At 37.1% G+C, this 12,632-nt stretch overlaps 1 protein-coding gene across 1 annotated transcript; it reads right to left on the minus strand.

Annotated features, from left to right (window-relative positions):
• Positions 1-1,155: 1,155 nt before the first annotated feature.
• LOC103704564 (uncharacterized) lies at positions 1,156-10,123 on the minus strand. Its single transcript, XM_008787916.5, has 3 exons — positions 9,879-10,123; positions 4,390-4,754; positions 1,156-4,295 (listed from the first exon to the last, which is right to left on the minus strand). The coding sequence occupies exons 1-3, from the start codon at positions 10,084-10,086 to the stop codon at positions 1,305-1,307; spliced, it is 3,564 nt and encodes a 1,187-aa protein (XP_008786138.3). The 5' UTR covers positions 10,087-10,123; the 3' UTR covers positions 1,156-1,304.
• Positions 10,124-12,632: the final 2,509 nt, after the last annotated feature.

Below are 12,632 nucleotides of genomic sequence, written 5' to 3' on the forward strand. Positions count from 1 at the left end.
CTTATTCAATCATCTCTCTAAATCTTTGTTCAGGACCTTTGCTTTTCTACACTCTATGACACTCAAGAATCCTCCAGAATCCATTAACTCAAACACCCTAGCATTTGGTTTATTTTGTTGCTCTGATTTCAACCAGCATATGTTTGCTTATTCTGAATGCTGGTAATTTTTGTAGTCGGTATCAAAATAGGCTCCTAGCAATTGATTGGTTCTAATCAGAATTAAAAAAAAGTAGATTATTTGTGACTGAGTTTTCACCGGCCATTGATTAGTCTGGAGTCTCTGGATTCCGACCTCGAATTTGGTAGGGCATAATATTTATGCAACTTTCTAAGATAAAAACATTTGTACTTCTGAAAAATTTTCATTTTCCGGCAGACCTTGGATGCTTCTTATTGTTATTAATAATGTTATTAATTGCTGTATTAATTTAATAATACTAATGAAAAACTTTTTATTTAATAGAATTTAATAAGTTAATAAGTTTTTTTATTAATGAAAGAGTCCTTCGTTACTGATATAGACATCTTGATGATGGATGGAGAGTTTCGCACAAGCAGTCTCTGTTTTAATATATATATATATATATATATATATATATATATATATATATTAAATAAATAATATATATTATTGTACTTATTATTTATAAATAAAAAATATTATTATATTTATAATTATATAAAGTCAACATAATTTACATGAAAAGGATGCAATCTGAGTATAATGTTGAGATCCACCGGTAGAAACTAGCTCAACATATATATAAGAAATCATCGGTGAACCTCAATGTCCTATCAAATTTCTTAAACAAATTTCTTTAACAAATTGAATTTAGATCAAAATTAAATGAGCCAGTTCAAGCTCGGTTCGGTTATGAAACAAGCCTAGTTCAAGGCTCGAGATTGTAAGAAAGCTAACTTTGACGAATGACGAGTGTCATTGTCATTCATGATCTCCTACAATGCATATTTCATCCGCAGATATATGTAGTTCTGGTGGCAACCTCACCAGGAACAAATAAAAAAAACATGGAGCGGACAGTTGGATAGAATAGATGGTCTATTTTCGCAGATTGCCACAGTACCTTGAAGGGTAAAATGATATCAAACCTGAGCTCCCTCATGCCCTGAATTCAGATGATTTCCCAGTAAGTTTACCAACCATGAACTCCATTCCTTAGTTTACTTGCAATCATTGACATCAGCGTACAAAATAAAAGAACCATAAGAAAAGAAAAGAAAACCAAACATCATGCAAATAGTTCCATTTTTATTTTATATACTGTACAATAGTTCGTGTACTTAAATAAGGCTGGAGAATGGCTGCTCGTTGCTGCTTTCACGACCTTGCAGATCAGCATCCCACAGACATGTCTCACTTCGTACCCTAAGATCTTCCACCTCCACTAGAAGCTGATTAACTGCTGTAGAACTTTTATCCTCCGTCTGGGATGAAAATAAATCATGTTGTTGTCCATCTGCAATGCATTTGCCATCATCCCTGACAGTTGAAACTTGCACCTCAGCATCAGATGTTTCACCCAGCAAGAGTTCAAGTGGAAGTCTAGTTCCCCAATCTCTTGCTAGGACAAACTTAAAATCCATAATACGATCTTCATAATCCAGTTTCGAGTCAAAAGCCCGTTTAAGCTCTGCCGATGATTTAGAATCTGCAGAATTTAGGCCAATACCTACGGAGAAATCATCAACTAAGGCTTGGAAACCCTCGTCGTTTTTAGCAGCTTGTCCACTTTGTTGCCTAACTGTGAAAGATCTTCCAAAGGAATCTGTGCTGCTCTCATCTGACCAATAAATCTGAACTTTACTTCTAACAAAATTTTCATCAAAGCTCGAATCTGTGCTGCAGTCTTCAGTCCACTCTCTGCTCAGTTGGTTCAAGCAAGGACTACCATGTGCAGCTTCCTCAGCATCACCATCATCTACCCAGCTTCCATCATGCCATTTGCTGCTGATGCCTCCATTTAACTGAAAGCCCATACAATGAGGTACCTTCTGTGCGAAATATCCTTCCTCCATTGCAGTTGCCTCTGTGGAACTTGATCTGTCCCATTTTACACCATGATCCTTCTGTTCCATGCCATCTTTGAGAGGCATGCAGTCAGCAGTTGATCCTCCAACAGTTGGCTCGGTGGAACCATTCTGATGCCTTAGCTTAGCATGCTCACCATGTTCCAACCGACCATCAGGAAGCAAGTAGTAAAGGATTTGGTTCAAATCAACCTTGCTTTCTGAGTTGTTTCCATGGTTTGTAGTACCCCCTCTGCCAACTTCACAGGGAATTTCAACATAAGTGGAGGCCAACTCATTGTTATCCGGTGTTATGATGGGATCGGGTGCATTAGCGATGGTATGATCGCACCCGGCCAACTCATTGTTATCACCATTGAAAAGCTCCAAGGCTGCCCCTAACAATGTTGAATTGTGCTCAGGAGATTTTACGTTTGTCGGGGAAAGAAATGCTGCCTCGTGATCTTTAAAGCAATTTTCTACACCTGAATCTAAAGTATTATCACAGTCAATAAAATCATCTTCCTCATTTGGAAATTCAGGTGCTGTAAATATCAAACCTGAAAACTGGGGCACAGACACAGAAGAGTTCATGTTATCAGCAAACAATGATGAGCCACCAAAAGCAGCAATATGCCTTGCTGCATCTGATGTATCACAACCCTTATCTTCCAAATAAGATTCATCTAAAGATGTATCAGGAGCTCCCACAACATCAGCTGATGACAGTGAGTCGTCACTATTGGTTGTCTTCATTACATCCAATGTGCCGCAGCCATTTGTCTCTAAGTCAATTTTGCTGAATAATTTATCAGATCCCTCAGAAGATACGCCAACAGGAGACGAATCTGAGTCATTGTTAATACCATTAGAAGACCAATGAGGTTTTTCGGTCACATTTGGGCTACGTTTGGGAGATTTGACAGTAGTTGATGTGAGGAATGCTGCCAGTGCTGAAGCTAATGCGGCATCAACAGATTGAGGTGTATTGTCATTGGGGCAATCCTTCACACTTGAATCTGAAGTATTGTCAGTGTTGGGAAACTCCTCATCTTCATTGGGGAATTCAGGTGCCTTAACCACCAGTCCTGGATGCATATTAGATTCAGGCACAGAAGTTGCACCATCCGTGGCTGATAATGAGAAGTCATCCTCATTACAGAATTCAGGTGCCTTGACTGCCAGACCTGGACACATCTTGGACTCGGGCACAGAAGCTGCAACATCATTAGCTGGAAATGATGTGTCATTAGACACAGTAACCTCCCCTACTGTGAATGAAATATTGTAGCCTTTGTTCTCTGAGTCCGATTCGTCAAATGAAAATTCTGGGGCCGATATCCTTGAACAAGGGTTTCTTTCAGAATACTGCATTCCCACAGCAAATGAATCAAATCGCTGCTCTAGTCGCTGGAGTCTCATCTCAATGCAGCTGAGGGGTTTCATCATGTTTTCCTCAAATCTTGAACAGAAAGCTTCTATTCTTCCCATTCTTGAGACTAGCTCATCCAATACCTTCTCAACATGACTAGAGGCTGGATTATTTTCTTCAACCACAGAGTTTGGCACCTGATCCATGTCTGTTACTTTGTGGTTCGATCCCAGATGTATGTTTTCTGGTTCTACCTCATTTGTTACCTTCTGGCCAGATCTCAACTGCACATATTCTGGTTCTACCTCAGTTTGTGTCTGCACTGGCCCCAACTCTTGATCTGCTTGATCTGTTACCCTCTGGTTAGATCCCAACTGTACATTTTCTGGTTTTACCTCAGTTTGTTCCTGCAATGGCCCCAAAGTTTGATCTATTTGATCGATTACATTCTGGCCAGATTCCAACTGTATATTTTCAGGTTTTACCTTGGTTTCTTCCTGCAATAGCCCGAAATTTTGTTGCATCATACCACAATTTGCTTGTCGCAGCCCTGTTCCACACATGTCCAACCTGCTTTTTTCAGCTGCTTTATCCACACAATGCTGATGTTCTCGCACCCCCGAGTCAACGGAAAAATACTTATTCTGTATCCTGCTAGTACCTGATTTAGATAATTGCAGAAGACCAGGAACAAGCATGGCAAGTAGAGGATTTCCACTCAAGTTTCCCTCCATACTCACATGAGGATCAGGATTGGGGGAATCGACAGGATCAGCATATATGTAAATTTCCTCTACATGAACACATGTCTTAGTTTGCAGTGAGAGCAAACGAAGTGTAAGGGCTGCACAAGGACTAGCATCTGAAATCTCAGCCGTTGCCTCATAATGGATCTGCAAGTTATTTTCAGTAAGCAATTGCAAAACAAATTTTTCCATATGTATAAGAGAAAGAAGCATCATGGTTCAACGGGAAATGCAAAATAACCTGAAAATTTGCACGAGAATTTCCATCAACCTTCTTTGACAGAGCATTTGCTTGGTCATTCTGCTGAGGAGAATCAGGAACCTTAACTTCTACCCAACCATCTTCAACGCTATTATTACTATCACTTCTGGCCATCTTCTCATGCTTTTCCATAGTTTCATCATTACCATTTTGGCTTTTGGTTATAGCTCCCTCAGAACTACTTGGTGGCATCACTTCACTAGCAGCAGCAGCAGGACCACAACGTACTGTACACAGATACTCCTTACTTTTATTCTGCTGATCAGCAGCATAGTATATCTCATACACTCGGGCTGTACTTCGTACATAGACCCTGTGAATTTCATGCTTTTCCCTGAACAAGACTGCAGTACAGCAATTATGAGATAAACTATCCAACAACTAGAAGAGATTGACACTCTTTGATACAGATGCTTCGAATCAGCTGCACATTACTGGTCTAGACAGCTAAGAATTTTTTAAAAGCAATTTGTGCAGCCATGATGAATGTAATCATCTGCATTAATTTATTTTTCAAAGCACCATATACTACAGATTCCTCATATATTAAAAATCAACTATGTTCTGCAAGTAAGTCATTGAATAACCCTAATATGTTTTCCAAGCTAATGAAAAAATCTAAGATAATTCTTGTGTTTTTCTCTGGCTTAATGATTCTTTATGCCTGAATAATCAGATTGTTCATGAATCATTCAATATTTCACAAACTTCACAAACAGTTTGTGCTTTATGTCATTGATATGCACAAACCATTGCCTTAAGTCTGAACTTTAAAACCAGCCTATCATGATATGGCCTTTCATAAAAGCCACATCAGCAACACCACTACACATGCATTACAGCAAAATGCTGCCAAAAAAGGGACATGCTTGCACCAAGAAAAAGAAGTCATGGAGATTAGGTGAAAATTCATTAGGGTGAAAACATTGCACTGGGTACAACTTAAGTGGGAAATGAATGATTTGCAGCTAAAATTTAAAACATGAGACTACCTACTTAGCCGCATATGATTCCTGTACTTTATTATGTACTGTGATTAAGCATTATGGTGGAAAAAGCAAGGACTACCTCTTAGGCTGTTATGCAAATGCTAAGGTTAATTGAGACTAAAACAAATTAAAAAGTAAAAAATGGATAGCAGCAGTAAGACCATCTTTGCTGTTTTGGAGGTAGAATGAACATTAGCGCAAGAAAAGCAGAAATCACAAGGAATTTAGGTGGATGTACAGCAGAACTACAATTTAGAATATTAAATTTCAAGTGAACTCTGGAATTGAAACCATAATGTTTGTATTATGCCAAATACAACTGTCTCTGGAGACTAACCTGCAGAATGCGTATATAGGTAATTTGTGTAATCTTTTGGTCCTCCATTCATATAATTAAATTCCAGAAAGTAAACTTGCATATTGCAACTTTTGAGGAAACCAGAAGTATTTGGATTCTTGGTTGCAGGAAATTCGTCAAGGTAGTTTATCATAAGATTGGAGATATTAGAGGTTTCTATAACATTTTTGAGAGCGAATAGAAGATATTCAAACAGACATTGGGCCTTCTACATAGTGGATTTGCCAGACTTCAGCTAGAAATTTCAAGATTTGTGCTAGAATCTTGTTTGTAAGGTGGCAAATTCTGAACTCAACAAGTTCTAAGTATATTTACGGGTAGCCCTTCCCTGAATTTTATATATTAATCATATTAGGCAAATCTTGTCAATGTTCAAAATTTAGGTAAGTGTTTGTAAATTTTCATAAAAATGTTTTTAAAATTTTCTTCATGCTCATAAATAGACAAGAATTGCACCATGTGTTAGATTATTGCAACACAGTTAAACGACATGTTACACTAAATGGTATAAAACAAGCAATTTAATATTGTCTAAATTTTTTTAAATATTTTCAATAGTTTCAACTAAGGTCTGCAATCTTAATACTATGTATCATACCGGCATGCTACTGGTTCAGTACAGCACAAGTCAACATAGTACGCACCTCGGTTCATCTCCATATGCCACAGTACGGCTCGGTATAAGACCTATACTGACCCAAATGCGATCTTCGTACTAGTTCCAACCCCATATACTATAGTATGCCCCAAACCAAGCAGTTCAGGGTGGTATGGCAGTCCATAGTTTCAACGAAACAACCAGAACTATACAGCCAATATTCTGGGCAAAACAACAAATAGTAATTAATGTGTAATACATATATTTCTTATTTTCTTTAAATATTTCCACATTCTATTTTTTCAAATAATTTATCCTTCTGACTTGTTAGAATTTTTTCATTAACTTTCAGCCAGAACTCCATAACTTAAAAATGAAACTACTGAATTTTCTGTGGCTGAAACTCAATAAGCTTTGCTGAATCCAACATCAACTTTCCTTGGTATGATGCAGTCCAGTGAGTACACTGAACATTTACATATTAGATTAGTTTTAGTAAAGGACAGAGACAAGAAAAACCATTTGAGATGCTTTGTCTATTTGTGCAAGAGGTCTTACTGCCTTCAAATAGATATATTAAAAGATCAGGTTAAAAGGTCCAAAAAGAAGGTGTGGTGATGCCAAAGAATTGGATATCTTAAGAAATTATTTGGTAAAATCTCATCTTAACTCATTTTGAGTTTTGACCTTTGGTGAGTATGAAACTGAAGCTGGCCAATATAGTTGGCTACAACTATATTCGATAAGTTAGTTTCTTGTGTACTAGATGATGTATGATTTGTTTGACTGTTACAAAGTCTGCAAAAGAGTTACTTTAACCACCACAGACTCTCTTCATCGTCAATCTAATAACTTAGCACACTAAGAAGTTGAACCCAAATTTAAGTTTCTGTGCACTACCATACTTCTAATCACCAATTCCATGTACATTCTAGAGTGCAGGTAAATACAAAGGCAGTAAGAGTTGCTTGTCAAATATCATTATAATCATCTCCCTTGCGCCAATACCTCCAATAGTTCATCTCATTACCTTGGCAGTCAGAATCTTCTACCTTGGGTGACACACCCACTACAGTATCTTCCCAAATCTCGCTAATGCACCTGCTTCTTACGTGCTATTTTTCTAAAAATAATTCTGAATTATCTGCTTTCCTGCACCCAAAGCCACTCCTGCTCTCACACACACTCTTGATTCTGGAAACAAAACTCCATGTACAGCTCCGAAAACTCAAAATACTTAAAACTCATTAATAAGCCATCCTATGTATGAACTGATTGTGCTTTGCATCGACTTATAAAAAATAAATCATTTTGTCACAAACACCTCATACTTCTGATTCATAAGCGTACATCTCAAACCTTGCCCAAGTGGCACATGAATGCTATTCAATGCATAAAAGTCCATAAATATCTCCAACTGATTTTATATATAATTTCCATAGTAGTTTTAATACCAACAATTCCTACCAGTTACAAACTCAGTTGTGAGAAAAGGTATGAAGCCAAGAGAACCAAAAGTTTTGAAATATTTCCATCAAATAGTATGGTTGACCACCACCTCAACATCCTAATAGTGAGATTGTGTCCATCGATAGCATCCCCAAAGCACTGTACTAACTTCGGAAGAAAAATGAAGAGCTACAACCTCATTTTTTAAAACCATATATAAGGAAACAAATACTACTGTGTAAGGAATGCATTAGATGTAACCTCAGAAAAACTATTCCATTCATTATGACAACTCTAATCATTTTCATTTTCATTTTCATGCATGTATGCATACATAAATAGGATTTGAGCTTGAAACATATTATTGCAGACAACATAATAGACCATCTCCTACTATATCTGATGGGAATTCTCAAACAACCTTTGACCATTCAATTAACCATCTCATATTGCCCCACAAGTGAGATGGGAAAGCTTTGAGAGAAATCTATATGTGGAGAGATACATAAAGCGCCCTTCTTTTCCGATTCTCATCGTGTCTATAAGAATCCTGAATATTTCCATGACTCTTTATTTGAAGTCTTATTAGATACAGACATGCGGGTGGAAAAGGACGCCTCTTTCTTTTATTAATATGTTTTTGTTCACACCAGAAGGGATATATATATATCAAATTAAATGAAAAAACACATCTATTTGTCATCAATGGGAAGTTTTCCAAGCATTCATTGATAATAGTGTAATTAATTTCTAGCCAACTTCTCAACCAATTAAAGAATGGGAAATGGAAAAGGAAAAAAACTCACATAACTACACAGCCATAAATATAGTACTCATGTAGTCATATGCATAGAACATGCTAACATGCTATTCTAAAGTGAAATCCCATACCACTGATCCCAAGCTACAGCATTTGAAATGCATGATGACTACATTTCAATCAACTTAGATACTAATTACATATGCAACCCATGGTCACGCCAAATGGACAATCAAATGGGATAGATAATTTGATCTGAAACAGTGTAGAGTTGGGTTGAAACTTCAAATTAGTTACTTAAATGAGACATTTTACAACTTGCATACGTATCCTATTTTACATTCATAAATTTGGGTTGGTGCATTGTATTTGGGCGCAACTTTAATATGGAGAACCAAAAAACCTGATTTTCTGTTAAAAATATTTTATGTAACGCGCCAGGGATTTTTTTTTTTTAAAAAAAAACATTTACCTGGTTATATGACCTATCGGTCTCCAAAAAAGGTTTCTTGAAAAGAAATCAAAAAGATATTCTCATAGAAACTCATTTATATTAACTTTTCCTTAACCTTTTTAAAAATAAATAAATAAAACCTAACAAACTGAATTGCTTATTGGCCTCAAGGATTCCCAACCTTGTTGAAACTTCAGAACAAGAAACAATAAACAGTAGAGCAGCCATTATGCAATACGAAGCAGTATAATACTGTATTTTTTTTTATAAAACAATGTTTCTATAAAATATCATTATCAAGAAAATTTCCAAGGCTCCTTGCTTTTAAAAGGCACGTCCCCTCACGATGTTGTAGGAAAAGAGAAGAAAGTAACGTTGCAACAGGACTCCAGCCAAATTGCCCTAACAAAGTTTTCTCGTTTTCTTGGGTATATCAGGATCTACCAACTATGTCTCGAACCATTAAAATCAGACAGACAGCAACCAAAATAACAAATAGCCAAGTTTCCTTAAATTGTGATCCAAATCCACATAAAACAGATCCTTTTTTTTTCTTGATGCACAAAAAGGTCCAATCTACTTAGCAGGCAGTTCAAAATCCAGTAATCTAACAAATAAACACATCAATCCATCACTCCAAGTCAAAAAAGTCCCCAAATACCTCCAGTAATTAGGGATTTTTCCACACAACCTAGAAACTTTCTTCATCAATAACTTCTTTATCCAAGATCAAGAATCCACGCAAAAAAACTAACGAATTCTCATCAATTAACGGAAAGAAACTTTCGATCTCATCAACGACATTATTATCCCGTATAAATTCAAAGAGGATCGAATAAAAGGAGAGATGTTGGACTTACTGGTGACCTCGCAGGGAGGGGGGTAATCGGAGGGCGGCCGGACGAGGAGAAGGCCGCTCGAGGTCAAGGCGGGGGCGTCATCATCGGAGGTCTCAAAGGAGATGGAGTCTCGGAGGGATCCCTCGGCAGCGACCCAGTTCGTCGACGAGCTCCAGCTCCCGCTGCTCTCTTCCCCCACCATCGCTGCTTCCATCGCTTCCAAATCCATCGGCTCTTTCCTTGGTTTAGGCCTTATTGGAACTTGGATCCCCTCCGCTTTTATTCCGGCGCTAGGAAGGGTAGTATCGCAATTTATGCGACCGACAGGGCTATTTCCGAAACATATATTTTAAAAAAAAGTCAGAGACGTAAATATAAATCTAGATAAGTACTAGTACCTAAATATTTTTCGCTTGAACAGATGTCGGTGAACGGTTGCCGATGTTAGTTTAAATTTAGTGCCGACGAGAATTATCTATAGGTTCCTCTTTGTGTTTAATTTATCTAAATTTACGGAATTATCGAGATTGCCTTTCCAGCTGGCGGTAGGTTGTCTCGCGAAGGTACAGAAATTGACGTGTCAGATTCGAGATGGCTGTTGACGACCGTGGATTTGATGAGCTCCATGAATGTTCTGTGAGTAGTATGCGGTGTCCTGGACATAACTTACCGCTCCTACGCGAATTAATTAAAAAAGTTGGACCGCCGGGTGGGTAGCCTGCCGTCTTTATCCAAGTCCTCCGTACCGGACAGAAACTAAAAGGCCTAGATCTATTAATTAACAACTCAACCTTCTTTACAAGAACTTAACATCCTATAATCCTAAGAATGTGTCACAAAACAACACGAAATTGTCTTTTTTTGGAATCTCAAATTTTCCCTTTTATTTTAGCAAGAAATTTTGACCAATATATTCTATGATTATCATTTGTAGGCAAGCTGAATAAAAGCATATGCAAAGGCTTGGTGTGATTTTTATCTTACATTCTTTTAGTCAGTTTCTATCTTTTTCTCTTTTATGGATTCTCAAATCAATCGGTAATTGTCACCAATCTAGATATGGCCCTTGATGTTGATATGGACTTCAAACTATGCTACAAACTTTGCTTATTTATTAAAAATCACACGAAAGATAAGGTTGAAAAGTATACATCAAGCTCGGTAAAAAAAATCTACAATAATAATAATTCAAGATGCAAGAGGACAAAATTTCTATTCAATTAGTGAGAAGTTACCTAAAGTCTATCAACTATTATTCCTATAGAGAACAATCACGGGATGTGTCTTACCTCAAATTAAATTAAAATTTGTCTAGAGTATTTTATCTTGAATTAAATTCCTTCTGCCATACAAAGATTGGTCTTAGTGATGTCACCAATATAGTATATCCTATCTATGTGCTAGGAAAGTTGGATCTTTTAAACTTTAAAAGTTATCACTAACTTAGACTAGTCCAACTCTCTCAAAAGAAATGGAGAAAACAAAATAGTTGATTATATGTTTGTTATGTTGATCAAGATGGTGTTGTTATATCCAAAAAAAAAAAGAAAAACGTACTAGTAAAGGATAGAATTTTGCTTAAACAAAGGTTATTACCTATAGTTAAAAAAAAAGATATTTTGTTAACTTAGATACTCTTACGAGGGAAAATCAATTAGGTCTTAAATAGATAGTTTGTTCTTTACTTCTACGCCTTAAGCTTAATATCCTTATTTGAATTGTAGACACCCCCCTTCCTCTTTGTAGTTCTTTACATTAGATTATGGCATCATCCTAACAGCACACACTTAATCGCTTCCTCACATAATTGTAAATTGTAAATGTCAAATGTGCATCTCACCCTTTTTATTAAAAAATAGTAAAATTTTGCTTAAAAAATAGAAAATGATACAACTCTGACGTAGAATGAGGTTAACCCAAATAAAATTTCAGCAATATGGAAGTCCAAGACTCATGCACATAGCCCCTCACCCTAACTGCTATTACTTAAGCACTAATCTTATTTCTTAGTGATTATCTTCTAGGATTGCCAATTGTCATATCATTATTCTTTGAAGACATTCATCATTCAAGTATTCTTGATGATCGTGGATGCCGGCTAATATAGTTAGTAAAATCAATGAACTATGGTTCCTAATGACCTGAGTTCAATTCTCACTTCAATGACTGGGTAAAGGTAACCCCCTCTTTTTATTTAAATTAAAGTTACCAAGCTACAAATCACAATCTAGCCGTTTTTGCTCTTTCCAAGAGAGAAAAAAGCTACACTTTGATGGCCACCTCACATGTTGGTTTTTCATATTCTATGGGGCACAAACGGCTACATTGGGCCTTTGCTTATGTTTTTTTTTTTTTTTGTAAAAAATAGGAGGAGAGGGGTAGGGGCAGAACCCCACCAACGTAGCAGTCTTCACTGGGCTCCCCTTCCATCAGAAAATATTCAATACGGATCGCAAATTTTCGCGTACCCTCTTCAATCCATGAAAAACCTCACTGGGCCATCTACGTATGAGTACGTCATTCCAGCGCCACCTCAATACTGATGGAAGAAAAACATATCCATATAGAGTCATCCGGGCTAGGGGCATGTAGTCTCCTGATTTAATCAATGCCCGTACGTTTCGAACTTGGACAATTTAGATGGAATCTAAGCCTTCTTACCACCAGCCTACCATCTTGGTGGTTTTGCTTATGTTTACAAGGTGATGGTTGCCTCCTAACGCGACGACACCAACCACAAGCGCAAGCGGAGGGACCTTAGCCCATCTTCTATCT

This window comes from Phoenix dactylifera, chromosome 9 (assembly GCF_051530095.1).
Source record: "Phoenix dactylifera cultivar Ajwa chromosome 9, Ajwa_hap1_PhDact_Kaust_v1.1, whole genome shotgun sequence".
In the NCBI taxonomy this organism is placed as follows: Eukaryota; Viridiplantae; Streptophyta; class Magnoliopsida; order Arecales; family Arecaceae; genus Phoenix; species Phoenix dactylifera.

What these genes read in the sequence shown, in the direction of transcription:
- LOC103704564 (XM_008787916.5), bottom strand. Translation starts at nt 10,086, where the DNA reads ATGGATTTGGAAGCGATGGAAGCAGCGATGGTGGGGGAAGAGAGCAGC. An exon ending in CCCTCCCTGCGAGGTCACCA is followed by an intron (nt 4,755 to 9,878) that starts GTAAGTCCAACA and finishes GCTGTACTGCAG; the next exon opens with TCTTGTTCAGGGAAAAGCAT. An exon ending in ATTCTCGTGCAAATTTTCAG is followed by an intron (nt 4,296 to 4,389) that starts GTTATTTTGCAT and finishes AATAACTTGCAG; the next exon opens with ATCCATTATGAGGCAACGGC.